Below are 17,147 nucleotides of genomic sequence, written 5' to 3' on the forward strand. Positions count from 1 at the left end.
TATTTTTGTCCTTGATTTTAGTTAGCATTTTAAGGTTGGATTAAAAATAACTAAAAAGTTTTTTCTTACATACAGTACCTTTAGAACAAGGAATTGACAAAGAACTCCCTCCCATTCCTGAAGCACAGAACCAGTCTCCCTAAAAAAAAAGCATCATGAAAGCTGGTTTGTTTTAAATGTCATTCCAAATGCTTATGTGCTTGGTCTGTAACCATGCTCAACACAGTGGTACCTCGGGTTATATACGCTTCAGGTTACAGACGCCGCTAACCCAAAAGTAGTACCTCGGGTTAAGAACTTTGCTTCAGGATGAGAACAGAAACTGTGCTCCAGTGGCCTGGCAGCAGCGGGAGGCCCCATTAGCTAAAGTGGTGCTTCAGGTTAAGAACAGTTTCAGGTTAAGAACGGATCTCCGGAACGAATTAAGTACTTAACCCGAGGTACCACTGTAACTGCCATATACATGGTAAGTCATTCCACACTGTAGTAAATGGTTGTTTAGCCTATTTCTTTAAAATTTGATAACTTGCCCATTAATAAAGGTAAAAGTACCCCTGCCCGTACGGGCCAGTCTTGCCAGACTCTAGGGTTGTGCGCTCATCTCACTCTATAGGCCAGGAGCCAGCGCTGTCCGCAGACACTTCCGGGTCACGTGGCCAGCGTGGCAAGCTGCATCTGGCGAGCCAGCGCAGCACACGGAACGCCGTTTACCTTCCCGCTGGTAAGACCCCATATCTGCAAAAGCCACATTCCAGCTAAGAGTCTAGCAACAGTGAGCTTTGTTACTATTAATAGGTTGGCGCTAAGTCTCTTATTTGAGCAATTTTTTTGCTTCCTAAGTGTAGTTAAGTGTTTTTACTATGTAAATGGCACAGGGAACTACTACTTATTGGGTGGTATTCATTTGCATTATGGTAAAAGTTGTCTGCAATACATATTTCTGTCACATGGTAAAATTTTAAGCTTATTTGCACGAAGCCTTCAACTACAGGTTATATCCAATTAACTTTTACTCAGAGTAGGACATTGAAATTAACAGATCCAAGTTAGCTATGTCCATTCATAGTGATGGGTTTACTCTTAGGAGGACCAACATTAGAAAATCACACCAAGGCTCATTCTAGTCAGGCAGCTGAAGGTAGAAGGAAGCCATCAGAAATTCTGTGATCATCCTCAGGATGCACAATTCCTTTCTAAGCTTCAAGGTTCAAAACCTTACCTAGAATTACAATGATGTAAATTGCTAAACTTCCCTTTATCTAGCTCTTGGACTTCCTCCAGGCCACACACCTTGTCAGCCCTGTTTTGCACCATCCTTGAGTGTTTTCACATGGCTGGAATGTGTCCTTGAACTCTGATAATGCCTCTTGCTTATTTGGAGGAGGGGTGTGTGTGTATAAACAGACGTGAAGGGAATGCCATCTTCAGCCTAAAAATGGTGCCCCACCAGATCAGGCAGCACAATCTGGAAGTGTTCCCTTTAAAATGCTAGTTGTATTATATAACAGCCCCAAACCCAAGAAGCATATTCATACTTTTGCTGCATTTTATTTAGAGAACGTTCACCCTGCTTCTCTCTCCTATTCAGACACTCACAAGTGATCAAGAAGTACACGCAATACGTATAAAAAACAATGTTTATTATATCTGTCCCGTGACCTAAAGCCAGCATTCAATATGCCCCAAACTAACATTTTCATTCTCTGGGCAGACAAAAAAGAACATACATATTTCAACATCACTCCAAGCAGGGTCAGTCAAAAATGACTTTGTGAACAAGAAATGGCTAATTTTCTTCACTTTGAAGCCTGCCACCATATCTGTTGGCAATCATGGGCCACACACCAACCATCTTCTTTCGAAGTGCAAGATGTATGGACTTCTAAGATTCTGCTGCAGGCAGCCAAAATAAGACCCTAAGCATTGTACAAGTATAAGAACTTATGACCCCAAACATTAACATATAAAACATACATAATTAAAATATGCAAAAACAAAACAAAACAAAACACAATTCCATTAAAACAAAGCAATTAAAACAAGAGCCTTGGGTTGTGGGATGAAGGGAACACTTGTGTGTAAAAAGGCGCATCTTCAGAAACCAGTGGCACGCCAATGCAGATGGGGCCTGTAGAAAAAGAAGACAAGTTAGCACTCTGGTTTGGCTTTGTAGTACTGTATGCCTTCCTTCCACGTAGCATATTTTTATTGGTTTCATTTATGGATCACGTGCTATGAATAATCTCAAAGCGATTTCACAATAAAAACAAAAAACATCTATTGCATGGATCCTTCTGCTCATGGGACATATAGGAGCATGGGTTTCATTGCCCAACACGTTGAGCTGATGGGCAATAAGCTTAATACTCCCTTTGCTTTATGCACCGTTATCTCACCCAAGGCCACTGAAGGAGGCCAGGGATGATTTTCAGACAGTGCCCTAACAACCTGTAGGCACAATAGAGAACCCAAAGTAATGCAAACACCTACTGAGTTTTCTAGCACTCAGAACTAAACTATTTCAAGCTTGGAATGAGGAATGGGAGAGCCATGCAGCGCTATGGAATTTAGTGGGTTTTCCTTCAAAGCAAGCTCACATAGGGCTTCCAATATATCAACTGCCCTTGGTGCATCCATCCTCCTAGTTTCACTTTTAAATAATCACCCCCCAACTAGGTTTAGCTTAGAGCGTGAAATGGCACCCGGATTAATGCAAGTCCCTCCCTACATCTAGGGAGGTGCAAAAATTCAATAAAAGCATTTTTTATGGTCCTTTTTCAACTTTTAGTTGTTTGCCGCCCCCATCGTTCTACCCAGACACTGAGGTCCAGCACTGAGGGCCTTCTGGCGGTTCCCTCGCTGCGAGAAGCCAAGTTACAGGGAACCAGGCAGAGGGTCTTCTCAGTAGTGGCGCCCGCCCTGTGGAACGCTCTCCCACCAGATGTCAAAGAGAACAACAACTACCAGACTTTTAGAAGACATCTGAAGGCAGCCTTGTTTAGGGAAGCTTTTAATGTTTGATGTATTATAGTATTTTAATATTTTTTTGGAAGCCGCCCAGAGTCGCTGGGGAAGCCCAACCAGATGGGCGGGGTATAAATAATAAATTATTATTATTATTATTATTATTATTAATAATAATAATATTAATATTATTAATGAGAGTTGATAACGAAGTTGCTTGTGAGTTTTCCTTTTAGCTTCCACAATTCTTTAGCTTCCACAATTCTTTTTTTTTTTTTAAGTGGAGACAGAAAATATAAAGGGTCTGCTGGTCTCGCAGAAGACGTTCCACTATTCACGTGTGAACCGGTCGGAAAGCTGCACAGTCCGACGTGCAACAGTGCAAATGTACCCGGCATTAGCTCGGAGACCAAATTTCGCGCCTCAACTCCCGGTGGAGGGAAAGAGCCTCCAGAGCCGGCAGCGAGAAAAAGGCGCGTGGCAAGCAACTACACATCCCAGCATCCGTCGCGCCCCAGGCCTAGCTACCCCAACGGCCAACTGACGAGGAGCATGCTGGGAGATTTAGTACTTAACCTAAAAGCAGCAATATCGTATCTTAGAGCAATTTTTTAGCTCAATACAGTAAATCTAACCAACAACTTGCTTCTTCCATACAATTTGAAACACCACAAGCCCCCCTCTCCCGTTCCCGCCACACGCCCTCCACCTACCTTGCGCCTGCGAGACTGCAACTTCCTTCCTCCCGTCCGAACTTTTATAAACTTGGGGATTTTTAATCATGCTCGATCCGGGGCTCCCTCCTCCAGCATAACACATAACAAGCCTCTTACGGCTGCGCATTAGCTCTAGTTAGGGGCGGGGTGGAGGAACATGTATGTATCGCTCGAGGAAGTAGTTCTCGCGAGATGCGCGGCATATAAAAAGGCCTCGTCGCGCGGTTTCGGCCTTCTAGTCGAGAACACGTAAGTTGGAGCATGTTTCCTTTGGGGCTGGGGAGGTTGCCGAATCCGTCGCCATCGAGGGTCTGGGGGGCCGGAGTTTGGGCAAGCCCACCGCGAGGGGGATTAGGAGCAGTCCACGTCTCATGGGGAAGAAGGGATTTGGGGTTTTTTTCCTTCCTCACATAGTGATGGGGTTATGGGCAAGTCACAGGCCCAGTTCAACATGGATCAGAAACCTTTTATTAGACTTTAGCATCTCAGAATGTACCTTGAGATTGAGCCTCTCCAGAAGCAATAAATATATACATTCTTGCATTTACAGTATATCAAGGGGGAAAGGATTTAGCCCTTTAAATGTGCGGCCTGAAGTGGTACTGGCAATCTGTATCTGGCCCCCTTGATGCTGCTGCTTGATGAATGAGTGAAAAGTTTCATTGTAGCTGATCTGAAAGGAACTAGTTGGGTAGGAGGTGGGAGTTGACTAGAAGAATGACAAAAGTTCATCCCAGTTGAAATTTGGGGATGGCCTAATTAGATAAGGGTTTGGGGTTTCTTCCTAATGGGAGTGAAGTTGCTATGGAATGTTGATCATTAGAATACAGTAAAATTTTGTTTTGAAGGTCTGTGGTAGCCATCATACCTGCTACTTATTCTTGTTTTTCTGATTGTGCAAACTGCTTTATGGACTGTGTTGGTGAATTCGGTGGGTTTAACTTGGGATCAAGAAGGTTGGATTTAAGTTCATTGACAGGTGTAGATCTCCCTCCCCCTTTAAATGGTTCTTATATGTATAAGAACCATTATATATTGTATTAATATATAAGAATCGTTAATAATAACCATTAATATATTATATTAATTTAACATTTTGAAAAGAAACCATGAAATGGGAGCTACCTGGTAAAATCCAGGGCATCTTAATTTTCTTGGCATTGGTGCTTGTGAATTTTGACACATTTCTGTCACTGCCTAGGGCTGCTGATTCCTAAACATGTGCTTTGGTCAGCACCCTGCATCAACTATGAAATGGGATCACATCTATATGGTTCCGTTTGCTACTTGAGGGTAGAAACAATTTTTCCTACTGTTTTTGTTGCAGTTGCAGCCCAATGTCCATTATGTCCTGATCTTAATGCACTAAAAAGTTTGATGTGCTTTGTTTCTACAGCAAATGGCGGACGACGCCGGTGCTGCGGGAGGGGCAGGAGGAGCTGGAGCAGCTGCAGGTGCAGGAGCTGCTGCCAGGGGAGGCTTCCGAGGAGGCTTTGGCAGTGGAGGCCGAGGGCGTGGAAGAGGCCGTGGCAGGGGGCGTGGCCGAGGGCGTGGAGCTCGGGGCAAAGCTGAAGACAAAGAAGTGAGTTCAAGACACCTTTTTGGTGTTTTTAGGGAGCCTTCAGCAACCTGGTACCCTCCAGGTGTTTGGACTACAATTCCCAGCAGCCTCTTTCCAGCATGGGATGCTCAAGTTTTTTGAGTAAACAATTAAGAAATGGAAACTTTCCTTAGATGGGTTTGGTTTTAGAGTTGCTAGGGTTTCAACCATGCCCGGTGCCATGATCAACTTATTTTACTAAATCGGCTTCCTTTGTTTTTCAAAAAAGCTCTGGCAAACAAGGGCTCAGCTCTTAAGTATGCAGAAGAAAATTATGGTAGGGGCAGACTACTCCTAGAAAGCAGATGAGAGGTGCTATTTTTGAATGAACTGCATTTTTAAAAAACAAATCCTTGCAGATAGAAAATTAGCAGAGCTGATAGATTATGTTCAAATAGACGAAAAAGATCAATGTACAATGTTTGAGCAGCTTGAACTGATTGCCTTTCATTTCTCCCCCCCCCCCCAGTGGATTCCAGTCACCAAACTTGGTCGCCTAGTAAAGGACATGAAAATCAAGTCTCTGGAGGAGATTTACCTTTTCTCCCTTCCAATCAAGGTATTTGCTCTGTGTTAGGGGCTCTGTAGGGTTTCTCAGGACTGAGAATGATTCACAGTGCTTTTCCATTGGTAAAGTTTACCAAGAGGAGAGGTTTTGGGTAGTAGTTGTCCAATGAAACTGATTAGCAGAAAATTCCATGCAGTCAAAAGAAGACTTTTTCACAGTGTATGTATAAATGATGGAATTCTAAGTCAGATCATTGGTCTATCTAGTTCAGTATTGTCTCTACACTGAGTGGCAGCAACCACCCAAGGTTAATGCAAGAGGCATTCTCAGACATACCTGGACATTCTGAGGAATGAATCCAGGACCTTCTGCATAAAAGGCAGGTGCTGTCTCTTTTCACCTAAGGAGAAGAGGTCAGTTGGTGGTGGCTCTCCATGATGGCTGTCTGAAGTCATCTTGTGTTCAGAGCTACTGCTATGCCATTGAATATCAGCAGCTGGGGAACAGCAACAGCAGAGGTCTGTTGTCTTAATGCTCTGCTTGTGGGTCTCAGGGGACATCATACGTGATAGGGTTGCAAAGGAACAATTGGAGCCTTAATGTATGCTCCCAATTGTTCCTTGGTAAGCAAGGCTTGCTATTGCCGATCAGCTGCTCAGCACTGATCAACTGTTGGGCACTTAAAGCAAGCACTGTAGGGAAATATTTCCTTTCGGATCACATGGGCAAAGGAAAATACTGCACTTTGTGTCAGATGCTTGACAGGTGAACCTTGCCTACTTGTCACAATGGGATATGGAAGAAGTCGGGATCTGGCCAACTAGCCAGATCCAATTCTCCTGAGATATACCCTTGTTTTAATACAGCAAACTTTGTGATTAATTTATGCTTACAGCTAGAGAACTGACCAGTTAATGTTGCCTTCACAGGAGTCTGAAATCATTGACTTTTTCCTGGGCTCATCCTTGAAGGATGAGGTTTTGAAGATCATGCCTGTTCAGAAACAAACCCGGGCTGGTCAGCGCACCAGGTTCAAGGTAATGTTTTGCATCCATATGAATTCCAGAAATTGATCTATTTTCTATTGGCCTCAGGCAACCTTTACAGCAGAAATTCACCCCAAAAATTGTTTTCTTGGAGACACATTCGGTCTGGCCCTGAAGTGTGTTAGTTTTGGGCCAGGGTAGGAGCATACTTACCGTTAACAGACCTTGCTCTTTTACATTTATGAATGAACTACTTACCTGTTTGCGTCTGCCTTGCCAAATCTCTGAGCCAATCACATATGTAGAGATGCTAGAGAACTGACAGCCAACGGCAGAGGCTGATTGGTAAGAGGCAAAGCCAGAGCAATTAATCCTGCAGAGGGCAGCCTCCTCAAATCATTTCACAGGGTTTTGGCTAAAATTGGACTCCTAATTTGTTGCTGGACTAAAACTCCCATAATTGCCACTGTTTGGGCTGATGTGAGTTGTAGTCCAAAACATCTGGAGGGCACCAAGTTGAGGAAGGCAGATAAAGAGAAGTGGATTCTAAGCAGATGAATTGACATGAACTTCCTGTTTTTAGTGACATGATCAGGGTGCCTGTGTTCCTCAGGAATGCCTGTTTAACACTGGTATTGTTCTGTTGAGGCTTCTGTGCTATAGTTAAGGGATGTGTGGATTTTAGCTGCACCCCTGATGAGGCTTCTCTTGTCTTCCTTTTCAGGCCTTTGTGGCGATCGGTGACTACAATGGTCACGTTGGTCTTGGGGTCAAGTGCTCCAAGGAAGTTGCCACTGCCATCCGTGGGGCCATCATTCTTGCGAAGCTGTCCATTGTGCCCGTGAGGAGAGGCTACTGGGGGAACAAGATCGGCAAGCCGCACACTGTACCTTGCAAGGTAACATTTGACACTTTGCCAAACCAGGGCTTGGGACTTCAAATGAGGCTTATTGACATTAAAATATCCATGCCAGTTTCTTACTGTGTGAAACGTGTGTTTGTTTAGGTAACAGGTCGGTGTGGCTCCGTACTTGTGCGTCTCATCCCTGCGCCACGTGGTACTGGAATTGTGTCTGCCCCAGTTCCCAAGAAATTGCTGATGATGGCTGGTATTGACGACTGTTACACATCAGCGAGGGGCTGCACTGCCACCTTGGGCAACTTTGGTACGTTTCTATACTTCTCAATTTACTTGGTCCTGTCTTGATAAATGACAGTGCAGTGTAATAGATTGTGTCACTGTTACAAGCAATTCATGTAAAGGGCAGCAGTAGGCATCATGGGCCATAAGGAAAAGTCTGGCAAGCTGCCAATTTCTCTAGGACTTTTGGCTAAGGGAGATGAGAAATACTTCAGCCTTTGCCAACTTTGTGCCTTCCTGTTGGGACCGTTAGGAGCTGTAGTCTAATACATCTGGAGGGCACCTGGTTGAGGTACAGCTATACTGTGTGTATATGTTTACAGACACACGCAGTAAGTACTGCCTTTTGGGATGTGTTTTGGTAAAACTCTCTCCGCTCTGCTCAGTTGTACCTGGCCCAAGTGGTGCAACTGTCGTTTTTCGAGAGGGAAAGCAAATGAGTTTGTTTGCACGGCAGTGAGATTCAATGAAATAGTCTCCCTGTTCCTTTTCATACTCAACATGGCAATTATTTTTCCCGTAGCAGTAACTGGGTTTGGTGCTGCCCGCTCAGTCTTGTGTACATTGGTGACCGTGTATGATCTTTCTTTTTCTGTAGCCAAGGCCACCTTTGATGCCATCTCAAAGACCTATAGTTACCTTACCCCTGATCTGTGGAAAGAGACTGTGTTCACCAAGTCACCTTATCAGGTAAGAGCAGCCTTGAGAGCTGTAGCATGCATTTAAGATGTCTTTGGGAATTCGCTTTATTTCATGAATCTGTGTTCATAGGCAGGGGTGGGGTACATTATTAATCATGAATCCATATAAGAACCAGCATTTCAATTCTTTTGAGGGCTGTATTTAACAGAATATAGCTGCTGCCATCAGGTCAAGCTGCTGTTAGCAGGCTTGACCACTTCAAAAGATTACCCTGGGGTGAATGAGGTTCAGAAACAATTTATGTTCATGGTCTATCTGCCTTTTCTTGCAGGAGTTCACTGATCATCTTGCAAAGACTCATGCTACCAGAGTGTCTGTGCAGAGGACCCAAGCAGCTGCTGTGGCAACTACCTAAAAGATGTACTTTAAAATAAAGTGACCAAGAGTGATTTTTAAACCAGTCTCGCAAATCGTGTGTAGTGTTTGTTGTTGGATGGTGTCAGGGTTTCTGGGAGAAGTGAGGAGATGGCAGAGGAGACGGAAAGCGAGTGGGAGGAGGGAGAGAGAGACGAGGAAGAAGATGACGGAATTCGAAGGGAATCTATGAGCCTAAGCAGTGAGTCAGAGGATTCCCAAAAGGGAGCTAGCATGATCAAGCGAAAAGCAGGAGAAGAGAGAAGCTGTGAAAAGTCAGGAAAGGAGGGGAGAAAGCCCAGTGAAGCACAGACGCTGTCAGAGGGGTCTCAGCCGGAACGGAGTAAAGGGGGTGGAGTTGTCAGCCTCTCGGAGGGAGGAGGAACAGGAGAAAACAGAGAGAGGGGGTTGGAGCAAGGTGTTCAGCCGGAAAGGGTAGAGAGTGGAACAGGGGGCAGTATAGAGGACGAAGGAAAGGTCAAAAGCAACGTACGCGCGCCAAGTTCAAACATAGAGGCGCGCGGAAGTGGGGAAAGCTCAGAGGAGGAGCCCGGCCCCAAAGCCAGAAGGAGGGGGCAGGAGGCGGCAGAGGATTCAGCCTCAGGCGAATCCCGGAAAGAGAGAACCCAGGGGGGCAGAAAGACCCTGCGGAAAAGAAAGGAGAGGAAGAGGTGGTCTAGAGCCAGGCTATTAAGTTGGTGTGGAGGAGGGGAGGAGTCAGAGGGGGACTTCGGCGGTCTAACGTGACAGACGTACAGCCACAATGCTGAACTGTGAAAGAAGCAATTATCTTCAATAAACTTTTCCTGTAAGTAAACTATAACGGAGTAAGGTCTCTCGTGAGCTGGGACCCACCTGGGTGGCTGTGACAGAAAGTCCCCCTCCCTCTGAAAGCAAAAATTTTTTTTTGCGAAGCTCACGAACGGGGCAGCCATGAGTGCTGAGGAACAGCTGGCTGCACTCCGGGATCAGATTACCACTCTCACAACGGCAGTCATTGCTTCGCAGAAGAAGAATGCTGACTTGGAGAAAGCGTGCCAGGATTTGCAAGCAAGGTGGGAAAATGCGGACAAGGCGGGGACCCCGGGCTCCAGAGCGGAGGGCATTGCGCTTGGAAGGAGGGGGGGTGCCCTAGTTTCGCATTTTAATGGCAACTTGCAAGACTATCCCAACTTCAGGGCAGATGTCGTGTATGCACTGCATTTACTCCGTCATGATTTTAGAGATGAGGAGGAGAGAGTGGGATTTATTGTTTCGCACCTGCATGGGGAGGCCAGGGCTTGGCTACGCAATCTGTGGCGCGAAGATGGACCAGCCCGTCGCAATGCAGATGCGTTTATCAAGGCAATGGATGCTTGTTTTCAATCCTCTGTGGATAAGGACATTGCGCGCCGGCAGATGCACGGGCTGAGGCAGGGGAGAGCCACTGTACGCCAATATCATTCTAAATTTTTTGCATTGCTCACCGCCTTAGATTGGCCGAAGGACAGTCTACCGGTCAGGGATCTTTTTTGGGAGGGATTGAGCCCCTCCGTCAAGGATGAGATCGCAAGGGGGGACAGACCCCAGACCCTGGAAGACGTGGTGCAACGGGCTTTGGCTATAGGAATTCGACATGAGGGACGTCCGTGGCACGAGGAGGGGGGGCCCCAAGCGCGCGCGCAAGCAAAAGCTCTCCCTTTTGTGCACAGGGATTTCAGCCGTGCGCACCCCTCACCAATGGGGAAGGAAGGCGAGGAGCCAATGGAGATTGGTGGTGCTAGGGCTCAAAAGCCATCCCAGAGCCCCATCCCTGCTGCAGCCAAAGCGAAGCCTCCTAGAGGGACCAGGAAGTGTTACATCTGCGACAGTGCACACCATATGGCGAAAGAGTGCCCCCAGAGGCTCCAGAAGCACGCTGCAGCACTAGCAACTGTGACAGCAGAGGTGCAATCAGAGGAGCAGCTTCAGGGAAACTGCAGTGCCTGGCTGGAAGCAGAGCTACTGGGGCTCAGCCAGGCGGATCTGTAGAGAAGTCCCCAGCATCCTTGCAGCGCATGGACCCTTTACCTCCCAAACCAGCAGTTTTACTCACAGCAACACTCCAGCTGCCTGATGGGCGACTTCTCGAGGTTCCAACAACCATCGATTCGGGAAGCAACGCCGATTTCGTGGGATTACAGTTCGTCAAGCAGCATAACATAGCGCTCCTGCCTGCAACGACGCCTCTGACCGTGGTCACGGTAGACGGCAGGAAGTTGCTGGGGGGGCAAGTGGTGCAGCAAACCCCTCCCATGATGATGCAAATTGGAGACCATCGAGAGCTTATTAGTTTCAATGTCACCCACTTATCGGACACGCCCATCGTGTTGGGCATGAGTTGGCTGGACAGGCACAGTCCCGCGGTTGCTTGGTACCAGAGGCAGATCACCTTTTGTTCATCGTATTGCGCCCAGAATTGCATCCAAACCGATCAAGGAGGAGAAGCCGAACAGCAGCTGCATCTGAGTATGGTGCAAGCGGTTCCTCACAAGTACGCGGAGTTCTTGGAGGTTTTCTGCGAAAAGGAAGCTGACAAATTGCCGCCTCACAGACCTTACGACTGCGCGATTGACTTAGTGCCAGGCGCGCAGTTGCCAACTGCCAAGCTGTACTCCATGTCGGAAGACGAGCTGCAAGAGCTTCGGGAGTTCATAGAACACAACCTCAAGCGCGGATTCATCCAGGAATCTAAAGCAGCGGGAGGCAGTCCTGTTTTCTTTGTGAAAAAGAAAGACACGCCCCAGAAGAGGCTCATTGTGGACTACCGGTTCATAAACAGACTAACTAAGCCCAAGGCCTTCCCCATGCCCAAAATTGACGACCTTTTGGCTACAGTCAGGAGGGGGAAGATTTTTACCAAGCTGGATTTACGTGGAGCTTACAACCTCATCCGCATCAGGAAGGGCGACGAGTGGAAGACGGCCATGTTCACTCCTTTGGGCACGTACGAATACAGAGTTATGCCCTTCGGTCTACAAAATGGCAGCCATGTTTTCCAAGCATTCATGCATCACGTCCTGGCAGGTCTCCTCTACAAGAAGTGTGTCTGTTTTCTCGACGATATCCTGATTTTCTCGGAATCGCCAGAGGATCACGATAAGGACGTGAAGGAAGTTCTGCAGAGGCTGAAGGAACACAGGCTGTACGCCAAGTTGGAGAAGTGCCAGTTTGATGTGGGAGAGGTAGATTTCCTTGGCTACAAGCTGTCCGACGAGGGACTGGCCATGGACAAGACTAAAGTCCAAGCGCTGTTGGACTGGAAGAGCCCTCGAAATCGGAAGGAGGTCCAGAGGTTCATCGGCTTTGCCAATTTTTATCGCAAGTTTATTAAAGGTTTTGCACACGCGACGGCGGCAATCACTGACACCCTCAGTTCCAAGAAGAAGAAGTTCGTCTGGACCGAACAAGCAGAGCGATCCTTTCGGAAGCTTAAAAGCCTTTTCGCCTCCGAGGAGCAGCTGCTGCACGTGAATCCTGGCAGGCCCATGCGGGTAGAGACAGATGCATCAGACAGAGCAGTTGGGGCCGTCCTCTTGCAAGAGGATTCGCAAGGCAACTGGAGACCGGGTGCATTCTACTCCCGGAAGCTCAGCAAGACGGAGCGCAACTACACCATATGGGACAGGGAGTTGTTGGCCATTCATGCAGCTTTCAAAGCGTGGCGACACTTCTTGATAGGAGCCAAGCACACGGTGCAGGTCCGCACGGATCACAAGAACTTGGAGTATTGGCGGACGGCTAAATTGCAAACCCAACGACACATGCGCTGGGCGGAATTCTTTGCGGATTTCGATTTCAAAATAGAATACATCCCTGGAGACTCCAATGTTATAGCAGACGCGCTGTCCCGAAAGCCTCAATACCTGGAGGAAGTAGCTCCAATCGCAGCAAAGTACATTTTCGCACCGCAGGCGTGGACGTGCGCTACCATCGCAGTCGACCTGGACGCGGTGCGACGCGCGCTGCAAGAGGATCAGTTTGCACAATCCAAGATGGAGGAGCTCCGCAGAGGGTCGCCTGACAACAATGAGTTTCAGTTGCAGGATGGACTTTTGACTCGCAAGGGCGCCCTTTACGTGCCCACCGACGAGCTTCGCGCCACGGTTTTGCAACAATTGCACGATGCCCCGAGTGCGGGCCATTTCGGCAAAGAGAAGACGATGGAGTTGGTGGCAAGGGACTTTTGGTGGCCCCAGATGAGAGGAGAGGTGGCGGACTACGTAGCCAGGTGCGATATCTGCCAGAGGTCCAAACCAGTGCATCAGAAGCAGGCGGGATTGTTAGAACCGCTGGAGACACCGCAGCAACCGTGGGAGAGGGTAGCGTTGGACTTTGTTACAGACCTGCCCAGCTCCAGAGGTAAGACGGCGGTGTTAGTGGTTGTGGACTTGTTCACCAAGATGGCGCACTTCATTCCTTGTGCCAAGGTGGCGACGGCAGAACAGACCGCAAAGCTCTTCATCGATCACGTCTTCAGAGTGCATGGACTACCGCAGTCCGTCTTGTCCGACAGGGGGCGCCAATTTGTTTCCACTTTCTGGCGGAAGCTTCTGGGCATCTTGCACGTCAAGATCAACCTGACGTCGGCGAGGCATCCACAGACCAACGGTCAAGCGGAGAGGGTCAACGCGATCATGCAGCAGTACCTACGGTGTTACGCCAACCAGCGACCCGCGGCGTGGGTGGACTACCTGCCGATGGCTGAGTTCGCCTACAACAACACGAAGCACGCATCCACCGGGGTGACGCCTTTCTTCGCGAACTATGGACGTCATCCCAGAACCTTCCCGAGCTTTACAGCACCTGAAGGGGGGGGACCTCAAAATGCCGACCAGTTTGCAGCAGAGTTGCAAGAGGTGCACGAGGAGCTGCGGAGACATTTGGAGCTGGCAAAGCAGGCGTATAAGGTGCAAGCCGATAAACACAGAAGGGCGGGGGAAGACATTCAGGTTGGGGACTGGGTATGGTTAGCAGCCCACGCGATGCCGGCCAGGTCGTTGGCCAAAAAGAAGTTAGAACACAGGCAGCTAGGACCATATCAAGTTGAGGCTAAGATCAATCCGGTGGCTTTTCGCCTAGCCCTTCCGGAGGGCTCCAGGGTACACCCGGTCTTTCATAGGTCGGTGCTCACTCCCTACAAAGCCCCACACAGGTTTCAAGAGTCAGGAGCACCTCCAGAGCCACGTAGAAGGGCGCCTGAGGGAGGGGAGTCGCCAAGACCAGAACCTCTTAATGAGGTCACAGAGATACTGGATTCACGATGGGGGGAGGAGGGAGTTGAATATTTTCTCGCCAGGGAAGGCACTCCAGTCTCTGCAAATAGCTGGGTGCCGGGTTACGCTTTGGACGAACCCCTGTTGAAGGAGGAGTTTCATGCAATTTTTCCGCACAAACCCATGCCCGAGGAGTATTTTGATGATTGGCTTTTCACGCCCACTTTGTCGGGCAGCACGTTCGGGGGTTTCTCCTCGCCCGAGGGCTCTACGCCCAAAACAAGCCCGACCAGGGATCCCCGCCTGGGGGGGGGAGAGACAAACCCTTATTGGTGGGTGGATCAGCCAAGGGAGGTATGGAGTCAGAGGTGGATGATAGGTCCTTGGCAGGCAGCGCCAGGAGAAGCAGTGAGGGAGGAAGAGACTGTGATGCCTTCAGGGGGGGAACCCGAGTTCGAACACACGTATACGGAGCTGTCAGAGGAGAAGATTGACGTGGACACCCGGTATCCTGAACCGACCCAGGAAGAACCACATTTCCCTCAACCTGCACCCAGCGACCGGGAGGGGGGAAGGGGGGGCTTCGAGGGGGGGATGGATGTCAGGGTTTCTGGGAGAAGTGAGGAGATGGCAGAGGAGACGGAAAGCGAGTGGGAGGAGGGAGAGAGAGACGAGGAAGAAGATGACGGAATTCGAAGGGAATCTATGAGCCTAAGCAGTGAGTCAGAGGATTCCCAAAAGGGAGCTAGCATGATCAAGCGAAAAGCAGGAGAAGAGAGAAGCTGTGAAAAGTCAGGAAAGGAGGGGAGAAAGCCCAGTGAAGCACAGACGCTGTCAGAGGGGTCTCAGCCGGAACGGAGTAAAGGGGGTGGAGTTGTCAGCCTCTCGGAGGGAGGAGGAACAGGAGAAAACAGAGAGAGGGGGTTGGAGCAAGGTGTTCAGCCGGAAAGGGTAGAGAGTGGAACAGGGGGCAGTATAGAGGACGAAGGAAAGGTCAAAAGCAACGTACGCGCGCCAAGTTCAAACATAGAGGCGCGCGGAAGTGGGGAAAGCTCAGAGGAGGAGCCCGGCCCCAAAGCCAGAAGGAGGGGGCAGGAGGCGGCAGAGGATTCAGCCTCAGGCGAATCCCGGAAAGAGAGAACCCAGGGGGGCAGAAAGACCCTGCGGAAAAGAAAGGAGAGGAAGAGGTGGTCTAGAGCCAGGCTATTAAGTTGGTGTGGAGGAGGGGAGGAGTCAGAGGGGGACTTCGGCGGTCTAACGTGACAGACGTACAGCCACAATGCTGAACTGTGAAAGAAGCAATTATCTTCAATAAACTTTTCCTGTAAGTAAACTATAACGGAGTAAGGTCTCTCGTGAGCTGGGACCCACCTGGGTGGCTGTGACAGATGGGTTATAGGGACATCAGTGCCTCCAGAGGAAATAAAAGAACATAAAAGTGTGGCTGCTGGATCAGGCCAAAGGAGCTCATCTAGTCCAGCAGCCTGTTCTTATAAGAAGCCAACCACAAGCCATAATGGCAAGCTTCCCAAGCAGAACCTAGGCACAACAACACTTTTCATAAGAAGTGGCATTCAGAGGCATCCTGTCTTTACTGGAGATACAACATTGCCATTAGTAGCTTTATCTTTCTTGAATGTCTGATCTTTTTAATTATAGTGCTACCAAGTGCCCAGTATAGGTTGGATCTAGCATATGACATTGATATTTTAGGAGCTCTTGAACAGCATTAAAGGGGATTTACTGCCTTACAGGATTGTATCCCAGTATTAGTCATGCTCTGAGTAGACTTGAAATTAATGGACCTGACTAGCCGGTCAATTCATTTTAGTGGCTGAGCAAGACTGTTTGGTAACCCACAGCTTTTCTGGGGGTGGGATTTCCCCATGTAGCTATAGCCATTGAAAAAAAGGATATTGCCACCCTTTGTAAGACACAGGCCCATTTGGATTTTTGAACAAGTGCTGTGTGCCTATTCTTCCCCAAAGGATCTGGGTAAAAGTCACACCCAGTAGAGTTGCATTGAACAGCGGGGGGGGGGGTGCGTGCTCAGAAAGACTTGTTGCCTCCGTCTGTCTTGAGAGAATGGAGTGCGCCTCTGGGGATGAAGTCAAACCACTAGGGAGTCACAGTGCCTGCTGTGGCTGTAGAGAAACTGCTGCCTACCACATTTTTGCTGTGTTAGCACACAAGTGACCTGCAGGGTGCAAGCCTGGGTAGGGTTTATGGAGGTCCTGGGCTGCACAGCTGACAGTGCTCCCCCTCAGCCTCACTGATGTAGTCAAAAGGAAAGCGGAGCAATACATTTGGCACCAGCTTGGCTGCAGGAGTTGTTGGAAGGTGGTGTCCAAGCAGCTTTAAAATTCCAGTCTGTTTTAATGTAGGGTTTAATGCTTAGTCTTCTCAAGGCCATGGGTATGGGTTATCCCTTGGTGGTGGGATGTCTTTTTTTTCTAGATCAACATTTACTAACTGGAGTTTGGAGAACTATGTACAGGATCTTAAAAGCCACAGTACCCTGCAGAGCTACGAACTCGAGCAGTAACGTAATAGCCTACCTGGTACCCTGCTGGTGTTTGGCCCACAACTCCCATAACCCCCACCCCCGAAGGCTTTTTGCAAAGGCTGCAAATAGCTTAATAATGGAAGACACTTTAAACAATTGCATCAAAGCTGGATCCAGTGATCTACCTTACCCATTTTTACTCTATTTTAGTTTTTAAAAATCACAAATGGCATAATCTCCATGATTCCTAACCTACAAGAGCAGTCCGGTGCTCTCACCAGAACTATACCGCCCAATAAATAATAATCATATTCTTTATACCCCGCCCATCTGGCTGGATTTCCCAGCCACTCTGGGTAGCTACCAACAAAATAGTTAAAATACATTAAAATATCAGTCATTAAAAACTTTCCTAAACCGGGCTGCCTTCAGATGT

General features: G+C 48.3%; 1 protein-coding gene and 1 long non-coding RNA gene across 2 annotated transcripts; one reads left to right on the forward strand and one right to left on the reverse strand.

Annotated features, from left to right (window-relative positions):
• Window positions 1-1,623: 1,623 nt before the first annotated feature.
• Window positions 1,624-3,923, reverse strand: LOC309329553. Its single transcript, XR_014151197.1, has 2 exons — window positions 3,678-3,923; window positions 1,624-2,128 (listed from the first exon to the last, which is right to left on the reverse strand). It is a non-coding gene; the product is annotated as an uncharacterized lncRNA (long non-coding RNA).
• Window positions 3,924-5,057: 1,134 nt separating this feature from the next.
• RPS2 (ribosomal protein S2) lies at window positions 5,058-9,017 on the forward strand. Its single transcript, XM_081840437.1, has 7 exons — window positions 5,058-5,262; window positions 5,750-5,839; window positions 6,718-6,825; window positions 7,499-7,672; window positions 7,781-7,940; window positions 8,514-8,605; window positions 8,889-9,017. Exons 1-7 carry the CDS (start codon window positions 5,080-5,082, stop codon window positions 8,970-8,972), a joined length of 891 nt encoding a protein of 296 aa, XP_081696563.1. The 5' UTR covers window positions 5,058-5,079; the 3' UTR covers window positions 8,973-9,017.
• The last annotated feature ends 8,130 nt before the right edge of the window (window positions 9,018-17,147 follow it).

This window comes from Podarcis erhardii (genome assembly GCF_964252035.2).
Source record: "Podarcis erhardii genome assembly, chromosome: 14".
NCBI lineage: Eukaryota > Metazoa > Chordata > Lepidosauria > Squamata > Lacertidae > Podarcis > Podarcis erhardii.